The following is a 16,977-nucleotide window of genomic DNA, read 5'->3' as shown; positions in this document are numbered from 1 at the left end:
CAAGCAACCAAGTAAAGCTATTAACATGCATCAAGTATGCTTTTGATATCAAAGTCACATGTATGAAAAATGAAGTTTATTTTGTGTGCTACCGTTCGTTCATCTTTAGTGTTCCTGACTGACACTCATGCATACTGAGTGGATTGTGAATGTAACTGTGTTGTGTGAGCTGTCCCATTGCCATAAGCAGTATTAGAATGTGTGTACATAAAGAGAAACTTGTCTAGTATTGTGCTCATTTAAAAAACAAAAAACACACACAGGTTTAGTCACGGCAAACTTTCAGCTCTGAGAGGGAGAGAGAGAGAGAACTGTGAATCACACACTGTGACGGAAACGAGCCTTACCGCCGGGTAAAGGTTTACCATGCATTGTAGTACATTTTAACCATATGAACATTATCTGTGTGCATGCCTCGTAAAGTAGTTTCATGTCATTGTGGCAAGATAATAAAATCTGAGTTAAACCTGACTGGTTTTGTTGGACTGGCTCAAACTGAACTCTGGTTCAGAAACAGAATATGCTGAGTGGGGGTGCAGTGATTTCTTTATCCTTTTACGTTCATGACTAGATTGTTTTGTGTAGAAGCCCATTGCTGCCAGGAAAAGAAAACAATCGGTGAGGAAAAGTATCTTATGGTATGTCAACGTTTGTACCTATTGTTTCTTACTTTAAATCGATCCCATGAAAGTTAATACTACTATTTTGAAATGAACAGTTCATTTATTTTTTTCTCTTAATCATTTACCTTTCAGTCAAAATCAAAATTCACTCTTATTATCATAATAAGAGTTACTTGATGTGTCTTAAAAAAGTACATACCAATGTTAGTAAAAGTAAATAAACATTAAACCTGTGAATGGAGGAGCTTGAATTAATAAATGTTCTTTCTCTAGTCAAGACCTAGCATTGTATTACATTCATTGGATATTTCCCTGTAATGTAAATTGGTTTCTTTTTTACTAACTACAAAAATAGGAAAGCACAACATTTAGTATGCTGTAAATATTCTATGCTTGAACTATTGTTTGTGGAGTTGTGGCACACATCTCTGTCCCAGTTCCATAACTGTAGGCATGTCTTGAATATGTTGTGCTCATGCTGGAAAGTAGAGGGCATGTATACAAAAACAAAGAAGTAGAATGTTATGTCATAGGATTGGGACGAAAACACTGATATGCGTTTTCACTCTGAGCCTCTAGTACCCCCTGATGTCTGAAATTAGGTAGTGCAGGAAAAAACACAAAAAGCCATCTAACATTTTATTTAAATTGTATGATTTATTGATTTTCTTTCACTACAGTAGCCATATGTACAATTATAAAAAATGTATAATGGAATAAATGATAAACAACCATAAACCATTTAAAAATTCTCATTCAATAATGTCTCGTACCACTTGATGCAGTTTGTCTCTTTGAACTTTCTGTTATCTATTCTAGGGTCAACGTCCAGCCTGTGTTTGTGTCTGCTTGTCACGCTCAGTGGCTCTCGGCTCTGGTCTGTTTCCCTGCAGTGGGTCAGGGCTTCTGGTCGTTCTGGTCACACTTTAACATGACCTTTATCCCGAGACCCTGACGTGAGGTCTCGAAGGCCTGCACCGCCTGCTCCAGGGGGAAGCGGTGTGTCACCAGGGGCTTCACATTCACTTTACCTGACGCCAACATGGCTATTGCCCTCGGCCAGCTGCAACACAGTGAGACAAGCATTTTATTCACGAGTTCAATTCAGTCTGTGATACGTAATTATTACTTTGAGCTTCAACCAAGGCATCTCATTAATGCTCTCAGGTGAAACTGCCTGAAGTGTTGCTTAAATGTCTGCTTATCGAAGGGCAAATGAGTGGTTATTTTCTTACGTGTTGCAGTAGCGGAAAACTCCTCTGATGTCCACTTCTCTCACAGCAGCATGGATCAGAGGAATATTGGCCATCTCAGCGCCGAGACCCACCAGCGTCACCACTCCACCTGGTCGCGTGGCCTGACAGGGAAAAGTAAATATAAAATGACTATACTGAAGCTCATTAGCATTATGCTTCATAGAGGTACATTGGGATCAAAATGTATGCAAGTATTACCGGCAAAATGTTTTAGAAGCATCAAACTAGAAGTAACAAGTAACTGTGAGTGTTGTATATTATCTAATAGAATACTATTACTGATGTATTAGGATGTAGGTAGCATTTATATGTTGTAGTATGATGAGGTGGAGATAATTGCAACCATTTAATAAAGTGTTGGGTTGTTAAAGCTATACCATCACCAACTAGTAGCTATAAGTTATAGCCGAGAAGTAAACATTGCATGTCTATAGTTTCCCCAGACTTTCTAATTTATTCCTAATACAACTGAGCAGTCACATACATAGATGGCGGTTTGAATGCTGCTCTCCACTCCAGAGCATTCAATAGAAACGTGCGGCTGAGTGCCCAGCTTCTCCTCGACGCTCTCTGCGAGCTGCCGGGGAGCGTCTCCTCTCTTCACCGTCAGCTGGAAGTCTGCTCCCAACTCTTTGGCCATGGTCAGACGCTCAGGGGCCAGATCTGAGTAGCAGAGGAGCATTACAGGCAAAAAGAGAAGACCGAACAGGAGATGATGTTGTGTCACTTCGGTTAAGATACAGTAGATGTTAACTGTGTATATAAATGGTTTGTGTTACCTGTGATGACGACCTGCGAGGCCCCCATCGCCTTGGCCACTAGCAGGCAGACCAACCCAATAGGCCCTGTGGGAAGAGAGAAAGATGCCTATTTTAGAGACCGTTTTAAATATTGGTTTCAAGCATGACATTTTTTTAAGTAAAAAGAGTCAATGTTATAATGAGTTTGCAGCTGTCACAAGTACTGTGTAACATTAGCCTCAAAGGACTGTCAGCTTCATGTAATGCTTTACATGAGTGGCTTGAATGAGAATTAGCTTGTTTTTGCAACATAAGGGATTTGTTAAATATTAGGCCTCTACAAGTTGTGCAAGGGTTCAGTAGTTTTCCCTTACCCAAGTTCAGTCGAGTCAGTTATATATTTGTGACTGCACCCACTGATGTGTGTTTACATGTCTTGCTTGCAACACAAACACAGTACAATTATCTCTTTGTATGTGGGGCACTTCCTCAAATTTAGCTGCAGCATCTTGCTGATGGAATTGTCCTACTAATAGTGGTGACATGTTTTATTGTCTGAGTTTAAGGTCTTGGCTCATTGTTACCTGCACCACAGATGAGCACGGTGGTGCCCAGGGTTACACCGGCTCTGCGACAGGCATGGATCCCCACAGACAGAGGTTCTATTAGAGCTCCCTCCTCAAATGTCACGTTATCAGGCAACCTGGGTATTTCAAGATAAACAGAAGAAAAAAAAAAAGATTTATGCAAAGGTTAGGCAATAGAGTCAGTTTGTAGTCAATATCAGGCAGTTGTTGGGCAATCTCTTGTGTAAAGCCATGCAATCGTTAAAACAAGCTCTCACTTGTAGCAGAAGTTGGCACTGTGCTTGTAGTATTGGCACAGATTGCCATCATCAGGAGGTGTGGCGCAGAAGAAGATGGTAGGAGACAAGTTATATCTTCCGTTTTTAAAAAACTCGTCCATCTCGCGGGGCACGCCTGGCTCAATGGCTACTCTGTCACCTACAAAATACACAATGCAATTTGTCCAGGTAACTCTATTACACTGTGGCCAAGTGAGAAATGTATTTCAATACCATACACATTTAAGGATTAAGTAAGACTTCCTGATGTACACTGTATGAAGTTACAGTGCCATGACTGTGTATGTGTATTGCTGTTAAAGTACTGTAGGTACTAACCAGATTTGACAAAGTAACTTAATCCTTTTGAATTACAAATGTAGTTTAAAATAAGAGTGTTCAGTTTTTAAACAGAATGGCGGATTCTTACATTGCTTGCCCACTTACCTACTTTAAGATGCTTGACTTCTGATCCGACCTTCATCACACGCCCTGCTGCCTCGTGTCCCAACACCATCGGTTTGGTGAGGACAAAGTCCCCGATTCGGCCGTTCTGCCAGTAGTGGACATCTGATCCACAGATTCCTACAGAGTGCATCTGCAGCAAAACCTCTGGGTGCAGAACACGACACTTACTCATAAGAGGGTGTGCATGTTTTGTTACCTAACTAAAAGACACTACGGACCAGCATGATTCCAGACCTCTGAATTCCCTCTCCTTCCTACATCTGAATTTGTTCAGCAGATACAATTAATGAATGAAGTAAAATAAAATGGCTATTCAGTTGAATTTTTAGCAAACTAATGACAAAAGTAAAAATAAACATGTTGCGAGTTTTTTGGAATTATTCACTTGCAAGTCACAAAGATGTTCAGAGGAAACAACAACACTACATTTTAAAACGTTCAAAGCAATGACTAGTTTCTCCACAGTTTGAACTATATTCCTTTGCAACAAATGTAAAAAGTTGGCATTTGTTATGCATTTTGATACGCAGCAGATTTTAAATTGAGAAAGACATTTGTGCAAGATATTTGCGCATTGAATATTATTTTAATCCTTTCAGTCATAAAACCCTAAGTAACATACACATACTATATATTATATTTAATTGTATGATGTATCATACCATTAGGCCCTGGCTCTGGGATAGGGCGATTTTCCTGTGAGAAATCGGCAAAAAACAAACAAGAAAAGAGGTTGCACTCATCTTAATTCATACTAATCGTCTGCTACAGGTTGCTACAGGTTGGATGTGGTCTCCTACCAGCCGGAGGTCTCCCTTGGCGTGCAGCACGACCGACAGATTTTCCCCCGCCATTACAGACGCAGCACTGAGCAGACCTTACAGGGTGAAGAAGAAGCTACACAATAACAGAGTCCAAAGAGAGATTCCCCTTTTGGGTATTGAGCGAAGTGTCAAAGTGCAAAAGAAACCAGCAGCATGATACACCTTCCTGGTAGAGGGGCTGGGACCAAAAACAAAGCATGTAATTGGTCAAGACCCGCGGAAGAGTCCACTTTGAAGGGGTGACTGCAAACAATGAAACAGCACTCATTACATTAATATTCCTTTTACTGCTGCTCGTTGTTACTTTGAAACGTTTTTTAAATTACTTTAAGAGTGTTACAAGTGACTATTGAGCGTTTACTATCGGTTTACTGTGACTTAGTTAGTACAAAAACTCTTTCAGTGCCGTACAACACTCAGTCCCACACACATGTTCAACTAAAGATTGCTTCAAGTGCCATGGCATGTCTTTGACGATGACATTATGGTATCAATAATGGCAACTTTAGTATTCCTCTTTTTATTACATTTTGCATTGTAGAAGAAAAAAAGTGTATTCACATTTCTATCTGAAGTGATGATAATGAAATACCAACACCAAGTTGTTCTTAAACAAATCGTTGAATAAGGGAAACCTGTGATATGAATACAAGCTTTGACCTGAATACCCCTATTTAACTATGCTTTAAATCAGGGGTGGGGAACCTCCGGCCCCCGGGCCGTATACGGCCCGCGAGACCATTTGGCACGGCCCTCGGGGTGATTTATAAACACACGCAAAAAAGAAAAAAATGAAAGAAATCTAGACCGCAAAAAAATGAAACAAGCGAGTGCCTGTTTTTCCTGGCCAAGGTCAGGGTCCTTGAACACAACACGGGCCTAACGTGTCATCACGTGGTAATTATGTCTCGTCTGACAGAGGTGTAGTGCTGACTCTCCGTCAGCGGTGTTCTGGTGCTCTCCGCACCAGAACACCGCTCCGGCACTTCCAAAAATGGCAATAGCCTACCCATAAGGAGCCGTACACATGCCGCAGTTGTTGCGTGGCTGTGTCTTTAGTTGAAAGCCCAGTGGCGATCTGTTCATCTGTCATACTGATCATACAGTCAATAACTTAGTTGTTATTAGCATCTGGTTAGCTAGTGTTAGAAATTAAAATCAATGTTTTGATGGTATAATGTAGCTTAAACATACCGTCAGTTTAAACGCTCTTTTATACTGAAAAACCAGAAATTCTTGTGCACAAGCAGTTAAGCTTTTATTCTGAAAATCCTTCATCTACGGTTAGCATTTAGCATGTGGCTAATATACGATTTCCTAAAGAGGTGAATTGAGTAGCGAAATGACGTGGTGTGGTGAAAACCGAAACCTACTGATTTAACACTACAACTATAGATGTCGAGATACTACCATGCTGAATATTAAATGAAAGTACAGTTTATTTGAATACACTATTGTTTACAGACGAGAGTAGCATGTGACAACTTCCGGAATGACCGGAAACCAAACCAGCCGTGAAGCATTTTCTGTATGTTTTAGAGTATTGATTACAGCGTTTAGAATGTGTTACATGAAAAGTGATGAAAGAGAATATGAGGAGAAAAGGCGTGTTAAGCATATGTTGAAGGTGAAAAGTACCAATCCTCTGTTTAAATGCAACAACGGACATGAGAGGCGAGGTGAGCCGGCTGGCGGGGAGGAGCCAGCAGAGGATATATAACGGCACCGAACGGGGGATTTCGCCCTTCTCTTCTAGCTCAGGAGAGCCAGATCACAGCTGTTTTCTGCCGGAACAATATTCTGTATGTAACACTACCGCGTCTTTTTTAATTAAAGTATCCCATTTGAATCTTTTCAGAGACTCCATTTAGTCTCATTTTAAAGCTTCTCTCCTGGACGCGAGAATAAAGAACATATTTAACAATAGCTATGCTAACGAATATAAGAAGCTTTTTCTACAACCACTGAGGGAAAGGCACACCTTTATATGATCATTATAGTTATTATAAAAAAATAAGATAATAAAGTAAACTGGTATAAAATACTATATGACAGTAAAATAAAGTTGTTATTAATAAACAAGAATACAGTTTGAAAGGGGAGTGATTTGTAAAATATCCATAAAGAAAAATAAAACGGCTTACAGTTCTGTTTCATATGGGTGTTGAGAGATGTATCCATAGATCTCCTAATGTTGCTCTCAAAGTGCACCAGATTGATGCTTTTAACTTCAACATTAAAAAAAAAATCAGCATGCCCCCCGGGACCCCCGTAGAGGAGGTTAGGTCCTCCCCCACTTAAATCATGTCCACATGGATAGGAAACTAAATACATTTGCTCACATCTTGTGTCCATATCTTTCTGTTTTGGTGGTCATGTCACAACCGTGCACGTGCATGAATGCGCGAGTCATGGTAAGATATCTGGATTAAGAGGTTGCTTTTTCTTTGCACAGCATGAAAGAAAGGCCAAATGAATGTGCTGTGATTTTAGTTTTTTTAAGCAGAGGTCAATAATTTGTACGGCCCTCGGAGGATGTTGANGTGTGCCTTGGCAGTCTCAGATAGGAAACTAAATACATTTGCACACATCTTTGTGTCCATATCTTTCTGTTGTGGTGGTCATGCCACAACCGTGCACGTGCATGAATGCGCGAGTCATGGTAAGATATCTGGATTAAGAGGTTGCTTTTTCTTTGCACATCATGAAAGAAAGGCCAAATGAATGTGCTGTGATTTTAGTATTTTTAAGCAGAGGTCAATAATTTGTACGGCCCTCGGAGGATGTTGAAAAAATTGAAATGGCCCTTGAGAGGGAAAAGGTTCCCCACCCCTGCTTTAAATGAAAGCAAGAAGTTTACGTTTTACCATTACAATGCTCACTGTTGATCTAAAAGCTGGTCAATAAGACCCCTGGTAACAGAACAGTGCTGCATTCCTTACAGTTAGGAAAGTAATATATAATAAGGTATTACTACAGACTAAGTTTAAGCATGCTATAGTTTAACAAACAAGTTTAAATCGTATGGCACCTTTGAGGGCAAGTCTTATATCTGTTGTCATACCAGACACTGAACAGGGCTTTGCAAATGCTTCCATTTGTACCATTTATATAAAAATAGTGAGTATGGTTGAAAAATTAAACAATAGGCAGACAAATAGAATAGTGTTGAACATCTTTACAATGAGATGAGAATAACACATGTGACACTGATTTATTTTTAAGCCGGTGTATTCATCCTTATTGCTTACACAGTGCTCATTTGACAGGACATTAGCTACTCTATTTCCTTTAACATGCTTTTCTCATGCATTTCTGCTTATGTGTGCAGCGGGCAGCAGTGGCCTTTACAGTGGGAGCATCGGAGAGATCCAGAATGGAAATCACACAGATCGCCTGAATATTTCTGGAGGTTGTCCATACTGATGTAACCTGTAGGGGAATAAATCAACAGAAAATGAAGTGATATTAAAGATGGTTTGTCTCACTATGTACATATTTATTTCACCAGATCTTCGTTAAAGGCAAATCTTCTATTGTAAACTTTTGAGAAACAAGTGCAAATATTTTACAAAAAGGACATTCACTTAATGATAATCAATGTTTCACCTGAGTGCATGTCAGTTACTGGACAATGAACACTTTGGGGAGCTTCACTTTCTGACTCCGTATCAGATGGTCCAGAGCTGCCAAATAGAAATAGTGAATTAATGAATTAACTGAAAGTTTAAAATGTATGGAAATCCAATTTTAAATAGTGGAAACTGAACGTACTTGCTTTTGCTGACTTCACTGCACTCATCTTCTGTCTGGCTACTAAAACCCTGTGAAACAGAAGGAAGCCGAACCAAAATGATTTACATGATCGGTCTCTTTGTAAATGATTTAGACTGGTTTACCTACCTGTGCCACTGACTGCTCATCTTCAAACTCCCAAATCAATCTACCGACCACCTGTCTCACCTCTAAAATTATAATAAGAGGAACAATGTATGAGTGTTACAAAAGTGGTTCCCAATGGTTGGCTGAAGCAATAACCAATAAAAGGTTGTGTAAGGGTTAAGCATACACCATTGTGTATGCAGTCTGAGTTCCCATATAGTTTCTTGAATAATCACTCAGATTCGTCCTCATATATTGTAGGGCAGTCGTTCTCACCGTCCTGTACTGAGGCTGGAGGCAGCACATAATGACCGATGCACACAGACTTCACACTCTGGCGCCTCTCACAGGCAGACAGAAACAAGCTGTGAAAAACCGCCACCTTGTTCCAAAGATAGTCTTTGCTCTCAAATATCCTGAAAGAAAAGGCTAAAATTATATCCGATAGGGGTCTTGTAAAAATAACTCACAACTTATTTGTTGGATAATTAATATGCAGTTTTTCATCATGCTCACCTCATAGTATCTGCACATGTAGCATCCTCACTGAAAAGGTAATCTGCTGTTCTGCAACCAGCAATGCTCCCACCCTCCAGCCCTGAAAGACACATGTTGTTTTTATTGTGTTCATTAGTGTGTGTATTTATATTCTCTTGTAGTAATTCCCCTTTCTGCAAAAGGTGGTGTTATCTGGAGTAGGGGAAGCATAAGTAGGCAAATCACACGAGACAGCTCAAACCAATATATATTTTACAAAAAGAAAATGTGTTATTTGAATGTCAATTTAGAACAAACATGAACACATTTAACATTAATAATCTGTAAACTAGATTTTTGCAGTATATCTATTATTCAGTAAAAGGTAGCCATACCATACATACTATATCATGTCTTTGTTAAATGTTGTTGATGTTTGTCAAATCCACCCTGTTAGCTCACGTCAATAACTTATTTTGTGATCTAAGGCTAAGCTACCAAACCAGCTAATAGTTATAATAAAGCATCTGATACACTTAACTAGCAGGCTAGCTTGACCTGATAATGGGTTACTTACTCCAAAAGTTGTGACATGTCTGTGGCACACTGCTTGAAAACCAGGCAGACTTGTTTTTAAACATAGCCACAGTCCTCCTCTCTCTTTAGAAAAATCAATAGCCTTCAGGATATTTATATTGATTCTCCAGCCAGCCTGATTTCTTTATCTTTATTTCTTAAAAACTATTAATGCTACACTTCGTTTGGCGCTTTTTTCCTGCTTTTTTTCTTCTTCTTCTTTTTCTTCTTCTTCTTCTTCTTCTTCTTTTTACGCTTTAAAGGCGGGTTGTGACGGTTGTGACCATAGACTGTATATATCAATCAGAACATAGACAAATAGACCAGCGTTAAAGGTGCATTACTGCCACCTACTGTATTGGAACCACATCGTTTGGCGCTCAAACGGCTCAGCTGCTGCATTCGAATGCTGTCGAAAACTGTGGGAAATGTTGAGATTCGGAGAGACAAAATTTGTGAGTTCAGTCCTTATATATACAGTCTATGTTTCAGTCCAGTCAGATGTGGTTTCTTGATAAAGCTGTGGAGACGGAGTATGTGCTGCAGGGAGGTGGATGCACAACGCACCCAGGAACGAACGCTAGCTCCGGTCCTTTTCCCGTGAGGGAAACTGTGGACTCGATGGCCTGACAGGCTTGAGTTTGTGCAACCTGCAAAAACACAAGCTCACCATGATTACAAATGGTGAAATGCAATGTAAAATTACCGAAAAAATACCAGCTCACTAAATCACAACCGCTCAAACCAACTACAAACTACTACCGCGGATTGGGCAGAGAACGAGTCCGAGAAAGTTAACTCCCCATCTGACGTAATATAACGCGTTTGACGTATGACGTTAAAAAAAGCAGTTTTTAGTAGCAGAGCTCAAAACGGCTCCTTTTCCTCTGAATTCCTGCCCTTATGTCTTGTAAAACATATCAAATCCTGCATTAACATTTTTAATTGTAATTTTCAGGCAAGGTTAAGCATAAATGTAATAAAAAAAAAAACCTGCAAGTTGTACTGTACTTAATTACTATTTTCAGGGACTTTACAATTTCCATGTGTTGCTACTCCACTACAATTCAGGAGTAAATCGTGTACTTTTACTCCACTGCATTTATTTAATACCGTTAGTTACTTTGCATATTTTGATTAATGATATAAAATACAACGAACACTTGATTAAAACTTGTATTATTTGTATTCTCAAGCTACCCTGCAGCATACCAAAAAAAAAAGTTTGCTTCACCTTTACTAGTTTTGCTGACACTTTAATGCATCAATTATAAATATACTTAAAACATATAGGCTATATGATTCTGAAATGGGCATAATGAGTACTTATACTTTTGGTAATTTAAGTAGCCTGTGTGTTGATGCTGCTAATACTTTCACTATATGCTAGTTATTTTACTTGAGTAACATTTTGATTGCAGGACTTTTACTTGTAACCGTTTTCCTGCATACTGGTATTTCTACTTTAACATATCTGAGTACTTATTCCCCCCTCTGGGACAGCAGGAAGCAGAGGATTGTGAGTAGCCTTTCTGAATCAATTGTGTCCACAAGCCAAGGTATTTGTTATCTGATGTAAGATGTGTTCTCTTCTGAAGAAGCATGTACAAGGAAGTTTCACAGCTGCAAGGAGACGTAGCCATGTCCTCTTTTACATGAGACTATGATGAAACATAATATAGCTGACATACATCTACATAATTATAACTTTAGAGGCTATTAAATGTGTGTCCGTATTCCTTAATCATCTGATGATTGTAAAGCCACAACAAGCCAAAGATGAGAAGGTAAGGCCTTTTAGCAACTAACCTATTTTTCCTCCTTCTGGCTGCAAATTATATTGAGTGCTTCTCCTGATGATACATTGATGATCTTACAAAGGCCATCGCTTAACATCCTCTTCGGTTCGCCATTTCTGAAATATTAATTGAATCTCTTTTGTGAGACCACCCGTTTTCTAATATATGTGTGTGTGTTTTTTTGTATAAATTGTATGGAGACATCTTTCATTCTATTGAGTTGAGATCTGGTGACTGTAAAGGCCACAGAAAATAAATCTCATTTTTTAACTAATCAAACCATGTATTGTCAGATGTGAAGGCATCTGTTGTGTTACATTTATTGAATTATTAAGGATTTTCCCTTTTCACCCAGTAACAGTGTATTGCAGTGCTACATTTCACCACCAGATGGTAATGTTTTGCAATTTATACAGCTGACCACCAAGTCATGGTCCATTTAATTTCTTATAACACTCCATTTATTTAAAGTGAATCCTGTATTGATCTAGCTCTTTCGACATTATTTTTTTATTTCATTAGTGCAGATGCCATTGAATAACTTGGAGTCTAAAGAAAGTCTTTTGCCATATCTTATAAATCCAAATACCTTTGGAAAGTGAAGCGATGTTGACTGTAGTATTGAACTGGTGACTGAATAATGGGGCAGTTAATAGCATCGCACAAGGGTGGGGATTTGACCCAGCTTTTAATGTATTCACATTTAATGAATTGGACTACTTTCTAGTATTAGCCTCCTGCTTTATGTTCTATATGTTTCCTAACATCCTAGTTGAGGTTGTCTGCAGGTCAGGCGCTCATTGCTTCCACGGAGACACACACACATGAAGAACCCGTTGACTCGTCTTTACGAATCCCAATAATGTCATGAAACCTTGTGTTTTATAACAGCAGCAGCCTATTAAGGAAGATGTTGCTGTAGAGCAGGATTGCTGCTATAACTGATGGGCTCTGCTTGTTTGAACTCTTGAGAAACCACAGAGCCTATCTCTCTGGCACTAAAGGAAATGGTACAGGATGTCAGGGCTATTACAGGTTTTAGAATTTGCTTGGATAAGTGTGACGTGCAAGCACAAAGGCAGAGGAGATGATTGCATACATGTTTGTAATAATTTGGTCAGCCTGCCTGCACATACACTGTCATTGGATGTAGACTGAGTTCCTCCACACCATATTCTGACTGCTGGTTGAGGGGGGTTCACTCTGTTGCTATGACAACAGTGAAGCCACACCCTGTGTCTTACACCCAACCCCCCAACATGCTCCGCTCTGAACAAAGCACCCGAGAGAGGGGCTGCTCTGTGGTGTGCATGCATTGGGGATTTAACATTAACAGAAAGAGGGGAGACAAAATTAAGCATCAATCGTTCGTTGTTTTGTTTTTATAATAATAATACAGAACATTAATTTGCTATTGGGCATGCTTCTATTTTCCTTTAACAAAAAACATGGCTTATATTGCTGTATTGATTTTACTGTGCGTTGAAATCCTTCCAATTACTAAAATATTAGAATCTCTTCTACTGTATTATTAATATTTCATTTATCTCAATTCCTCAGCAATGTACGCAACACTGTTGGTTGGAGCAATTTGGGGTTTAGTATCTTGCTTAAGGACACTTTGACATGTTGGCCACTGACCCTGCAATTGGTAGATGACCACTGTCCCGCCCTGAGCCACAGTCGCCCCAAAAGATAAAAGTAAATAAAGGTATATTATGAAGTATTTTTGCTTGAAAAGGAAATACATATTAGTTTATGTATGGCAGTAATTAAGTGGTGCACTGAATCAGAAATGATTTGACGAATGGCGTATTTATCTAATATGAGTATGAATGAAATAGATTTGGGTTTTGGATTGTTGGATGTCACTTAGACGGTTTTTCTGACATTTTGTTCACTATATACAATTAGTCAATAAAAAATAAAATCATCAGATTTTCAAGAGAAAAAAAATATATATAACTAGCTTCCACTTCAGTCCTAATTAAATGTTCATGGGGATTTATTAAGATAGGGCAATGGCATTCATGCTCAACTGTTACATGGTACATGTCTCTTGCTCTTTTCCTGACTCTAGCCTGTTGGGTGTTTGTGTGTCTCTGATGTCCAGGAATAATTCAGATAATCTGAATTATGTAAAAATGACAGGATGAGTCCTCTTCCTGCCTTTTGTTTTCTGTTGTGCTGCTTTGGTTCTCTGAGCTTCCCATGTGCTGGACAGAGTGAAAGGCCTGCGGTGGCAGCGCTGCGTCGGGCTCCCCTCTGTCCCTCATCAGACCGCTCCATTGTGTGCTAGCCTACATTATTGTATTGCCATTGTTCTGGTATTATTGCTGTTGGTGGTTGTATGTTTTAGGGCTGCAACTAACAGTTTATTTGACCATTTGATGGATTAACTGACTGACCATTGTTAAATGTTATAAAAATGCCACTATGTGCCCTTGGATAATTTAATTATGAGTATTAATCATATATTTTTTATTTCTAGTTTTGTCCTAACAACAATCGATCACCCACAGGAATTCAATTCAGTATCCCAGAGGACGGAGTAAATAAATAATAAATAATAAAGTATGGATCCTATTCACTTTTGAAATGTTTGGCTACAAATTGAATCAACTGATTAGTCGACTATTTATTTTATTTATTGATTTACTGTTAACCGCCTAATCATTTAATCTCATATGTTGCTGTATAAAAACGACATTCCCATTATGTAGCTTTGTTACCATTAAGATATTTCTCACAAATCAGACTCCACTGTAGCTCTGATTTGTAGAGGGTCTTCCCGTAGACTCAGTTTGGCATTGTTTTGGTTTGACTTGGACATCTTTGGTATTTTCTGCATCCCACACTGTGGCTATGTTTCAGATGGAGTGATGTAGTGAGGGAGCTGTGCTACATATGCTCTAATTGGACTGTTTTGGTGAAGCGAGGGCTATATTCACAGGGGAATTCAAGCCTACTCATCTCCATGTATATAGTCTTTAATGAAACACGTTGACCAGAAAGCATACATAATGAGCAGTATGTTTAAACATTACACAGAAACAGTGTTTCTTAATTGATTTCCAACTAGGTTATGTAAGGACGGTGGAGATATTTGTGTTTATAGTCTGTTACAGTAAGTCTGGATCAAGGAGAAATGTGTATAAAAAAAGTCCAGCACTCTGTGACAAGCTCATTAACGGCTAGTGTCTTAAATGAATTGCTGCTGGCTTTTTATTCAATATATTTTCTGCTTCCAGACACCACTAGAAAAACCAGTCTGCATTCTCCTAGTACTCCTTGAGCAGTACAGTAGTAAACCTTACTGGAGTTGAATCATTGAAGAGTTATGTACAAGTTGATATGCTATTGCTCACCTTAACTCCCTTTCCCTTTTTAGTTCAGCATTAAACGAGCATGGGTCTATTATCTCACATCTCACTCTCTGCCCCCCCTATCAAGTCTCTCTCTCTAGCTGAACCAACAACATCAAAGCACTGTGCTTCAAATCGCAGGTGTTGAAGGATTAAGGCCACCGCAGGATGGGCTTTTTATTCTCAGCCTCATCTTTGATGTAGTGTCTCTTTCACTCACTTGTGCCTCTAACCGGTAACATGGATTGCTAGCCTAGAGCCTGGAGTGCTTAAATGGAAATATGGAGTGTCTTCATTTTCACATGGCTACATTAAGTAAAAAGCTGCACTCAAGAAGTGGGAAAAAAAGGCCTAAGGTGATTAATGTCAGCAGTTGCACAAATGAGTACAGCATCTGACATTAGGAGGTTTGGACCGCGGGCGATATGAAAATATATCTTTCTATGCATGTCGTTAGGGATTCGCCATATCATTTATACTGTGGTAAGTATCCCTTTAGGGTCATTAGGTGAAATATGTTGGAAGTATTGATTCGTGGCCATGTTAGTGGCTGTATGGATGGCCATGTCAGTCAAGTGAAATATCTCAATATCTGTCAGACAGCAAATTCAATGAAATTCAAAGCAGCCTTAACCCAGGGTTCCTGCAGGTTTCACCAACTCAAATTTAAGACTTTTTAAGACCTTTTGAAGACCACTTTGAATAGAATTTAAGACCTATTTCACGGCAAGAAAGTATGAAGGAAAATTGCTATGAAAGAAGAAATACGTCCCATAATTACTTACAAAGTAAATTAATTCATGTTCAACATAAGAACAATGACTGAACATAACAGCATAACTGTGCCAAAAAGTGTGTGTGTCTCTGTGTGCGTGTTAGGGCTGTGCAATTAATCATATTTTAAAATCGCAATTACGATTTTGGCCTGCCACAATTACAAAAACAACATAATCTAAAAAAACTATTATTTAGCTTTGCTAGGTTTTGACAGTGCACTACAACACATTTGATATAATTCATTTTAGTCTCATTTATTTTTATTTATCATATTTATTTATGTTTAGTAGCTTGTGGAAGTGCGCTCCAAAACATTTGTTGATCTTGTTTATTGGTATTTATTATTTTGATATTATTTATTTAAATATATAATTTATTTAATTTTTGTATTGCTTTTTCAGTTGAATTATATGTTCAGGGTAATCAACAGTTAAAAGGATCATGTTCAAATTATTATTTGTTTTAAAGTTCAATAAATGGATGTTTTCAAAGTCAATGAATAATCTTATTTAATAATCGTGATATCAATTATTGACCAAATATAATCGTGATTATGATTTTTGCCATAATCAAGCAGCCCTAGTGTGTGTGTGTGTGTGTGTGTGTGTGTGTGTGTGTGTGTGTGTGTGTGTGTGTGTGTGTGTGTGTGTGTGTGTGTGTGTGTGTGTGTGCGCGTGAGTGAGAGTAACAAGAGCTATATTCAGAGCTCTGCTGCCTTGACTACAATCTTTCATCGTTGCTGTTGTATGATTGGTGTTTAACTACGGTATTTAGCGTCTACAGCACCTCCGTTTTTAGTGTTGACGTAGACCCAAACGTCGCCCGGAGGTCCCCCGGTGTTGTTGCGGGAGCTGCTGCACTAGCTAACGCTCCACTAGCTAACGCTACATTAGCAAAACAAACGTTGATTTCTTTTGCAAAAGGTGCAGCGGGCTTCAAACACGTTCCCCTCCACTGGTTTCAACCAAGCACTAAATTAGATGTTTTCCAACCAAATACGGTTGAACTGACACTTCCCCATATTAATTTGTAAGTAGATTTGAAGAGACATGAGTTTCTGACTGCCGCTAGCTGAAGCTTGGGTGCTAGGTTACTATGGGTGTTCTCCGATAAGGGGCCGGGGGAAACAAAGTTAGTGATTACTGGTTCCATGTTGATTTATTTCAATAGAAATTGTTGGGGGGAACTGAAAGGCTCTTACCGTACTGGTTACTTTGCAGCCCGGAGATTTTCCCCAAAACACATTTTAGACGCGATCGCAACACAGAAGTACCTTTCAAATCCCATCATTTTTAAGACCTTCTAAATCATATTTAAGACCTTTCTTATTTTTTTTGTCATATTTA

General features: G+C 38.9%; 2 protein-coding genes across 4 annotated transcripts; both read right to left on the bottom strand.

The window, feature by feature from the left end:
• Positions 1 to 1,423: 1,423 nt before the first annotated feature.
• Positions 1,424 to 4,899, bottom strand: sord (sorbitol dehydrogenase). The gene is made up of 9 exons (XM_010786015.1): positions 4,732 to 4,899; positions 4,594 to 4,627; positions 3,911 to 4,075; positions 3,464 to 3,623; positions 3,204 to 3,322; positions 2,659 to 2,724; positions 2,364 to 2,542; positions 1,859 to 1,980; positions 1,424 to 1,686 (listed from the first exon to the last, which is right to left on the bottom strand). Exons 1-9 carry the CDS (start codon positions 4,783 to 4,785, stop codon positions 1,521 to 1,523), a joined length of 1,065 nt encoding a protein of 354 aa, XP_010784317.1. The 5' UTR covers positions 4,786 to 4,899; the 3' UTR covers positions 1,424 to 1,520.
• Positions 4,900 to 7,926: 3,027 nt separating this feature from the next.
• On the bottom strand, positions 7,927 to 10,450 carry terb2 (telomere repeat binding bouquet formation protein 2). Of its 3 annotated transcripts, XM_010786014.1 has the most exons (8): positions 10,258 to 10,429; positions 10,045 to 10,109; positions 9,154 to 9,235; positions 8,914 to 9,053; positions 8,659 to 8,720; positions 8,530 to 8,579; positions 8,365 to 8,441; positions 7,927 to 8,187 (listed from the first exon to the last, which is right to left on the bottom strand). In XM_010786014.1, exons 2-8 carry the CDS (start codon positions 10,058 to 10,060, stop codon positions 8,075 to 8,077), a joined length of 540 nt encoding a protein of 179 aa, XP_010784316.1. In that variant the 5' UTR covers positions 10,061 to 10,109; positions 10,258 to 10,429; the 3' UTR covers positions 7,927 to 8,074. The 3 variants fall into 3 exon arrangements, with proteins under 3 accessions (XP_010784316.1, XP_010784315.1, XP_010784314.1); XM_010786013.1 differs by having other exon boundaries at positions 10,045 to 10,450; XM_010786012.1 differs by having other exon boundaries at positions 9,692 to 10,275.
• Positions 10,451 to 16,977: the final 6,527 nt, after the last annotated feature.

Source organism: Notothenia coriiceps, unplaced genomic scaffold (genome assembly GCF_000735185.1).
Source record: "Notothenia coriiceps isolate Sejong01 unplaced genomic scaffold, NC01 NC01_scaffold00028617, whole genome shotgun sequence".
Classification (NCBI taxonomy): domain Eukaryota; kingdom Metazoa; phylum Chordata; class Actinopteri; order Perciformes; family Nototheniidae; genus Notothenia; species Notothenia coriiceps.
Note: the sequence above shows the minus strand (reverse complement) of the source record. Positions and strands in the feature narration are given on the sequence as shown.

Excerpts from the sequence above, each read along its gene's own strand:
- sord (XM_010786015.1), bottom strand. The coding sequence starts at position 4,785 with ATGGCGGGGGAAAATCTGTCGGTCGTGCTGCACGCCAAGGGAGACCTC. Across the intron at positions 1,981-2,363 it reads GCATTCAAACCGCCATCTAT|GCCACGCGACCAGGTGGAGT; the intron begins GTATGTGACTGC and ends TTTCCCTGTCAG. Across the intron at positions 1,687-1,858 it reads GTTTTCCGCTACTGCAACAC|CTGGCCGAGGGCAATAGCCA; the intron begins GTAAGAAAATAA and ends ACTGTGTTGCAG.
- terb2 (XM_010786012.1), bottom strand. The coding sequence starts at position 9,755 with ATGTTTAAAAACAAGTCTGCCTGGTTTTCAAGCAGTGTGCCACAGACA. Across the intron at positions 9,236-9,691 it reads GACATGTCACAACTTTTGGA|GGCTGGAGGGTGGGAGCATT; the intron begins GTAAGTAACCCA and ends TGTGTCTTTCAG. Across the intron at positions 8,442-8,529 it reads AGTGAAGTCAGCAAAAGCAA|CTCTGGACCATCTGATACGG; the intron begins GTACGTTCAGTT and ends TCTATTTGGCAG.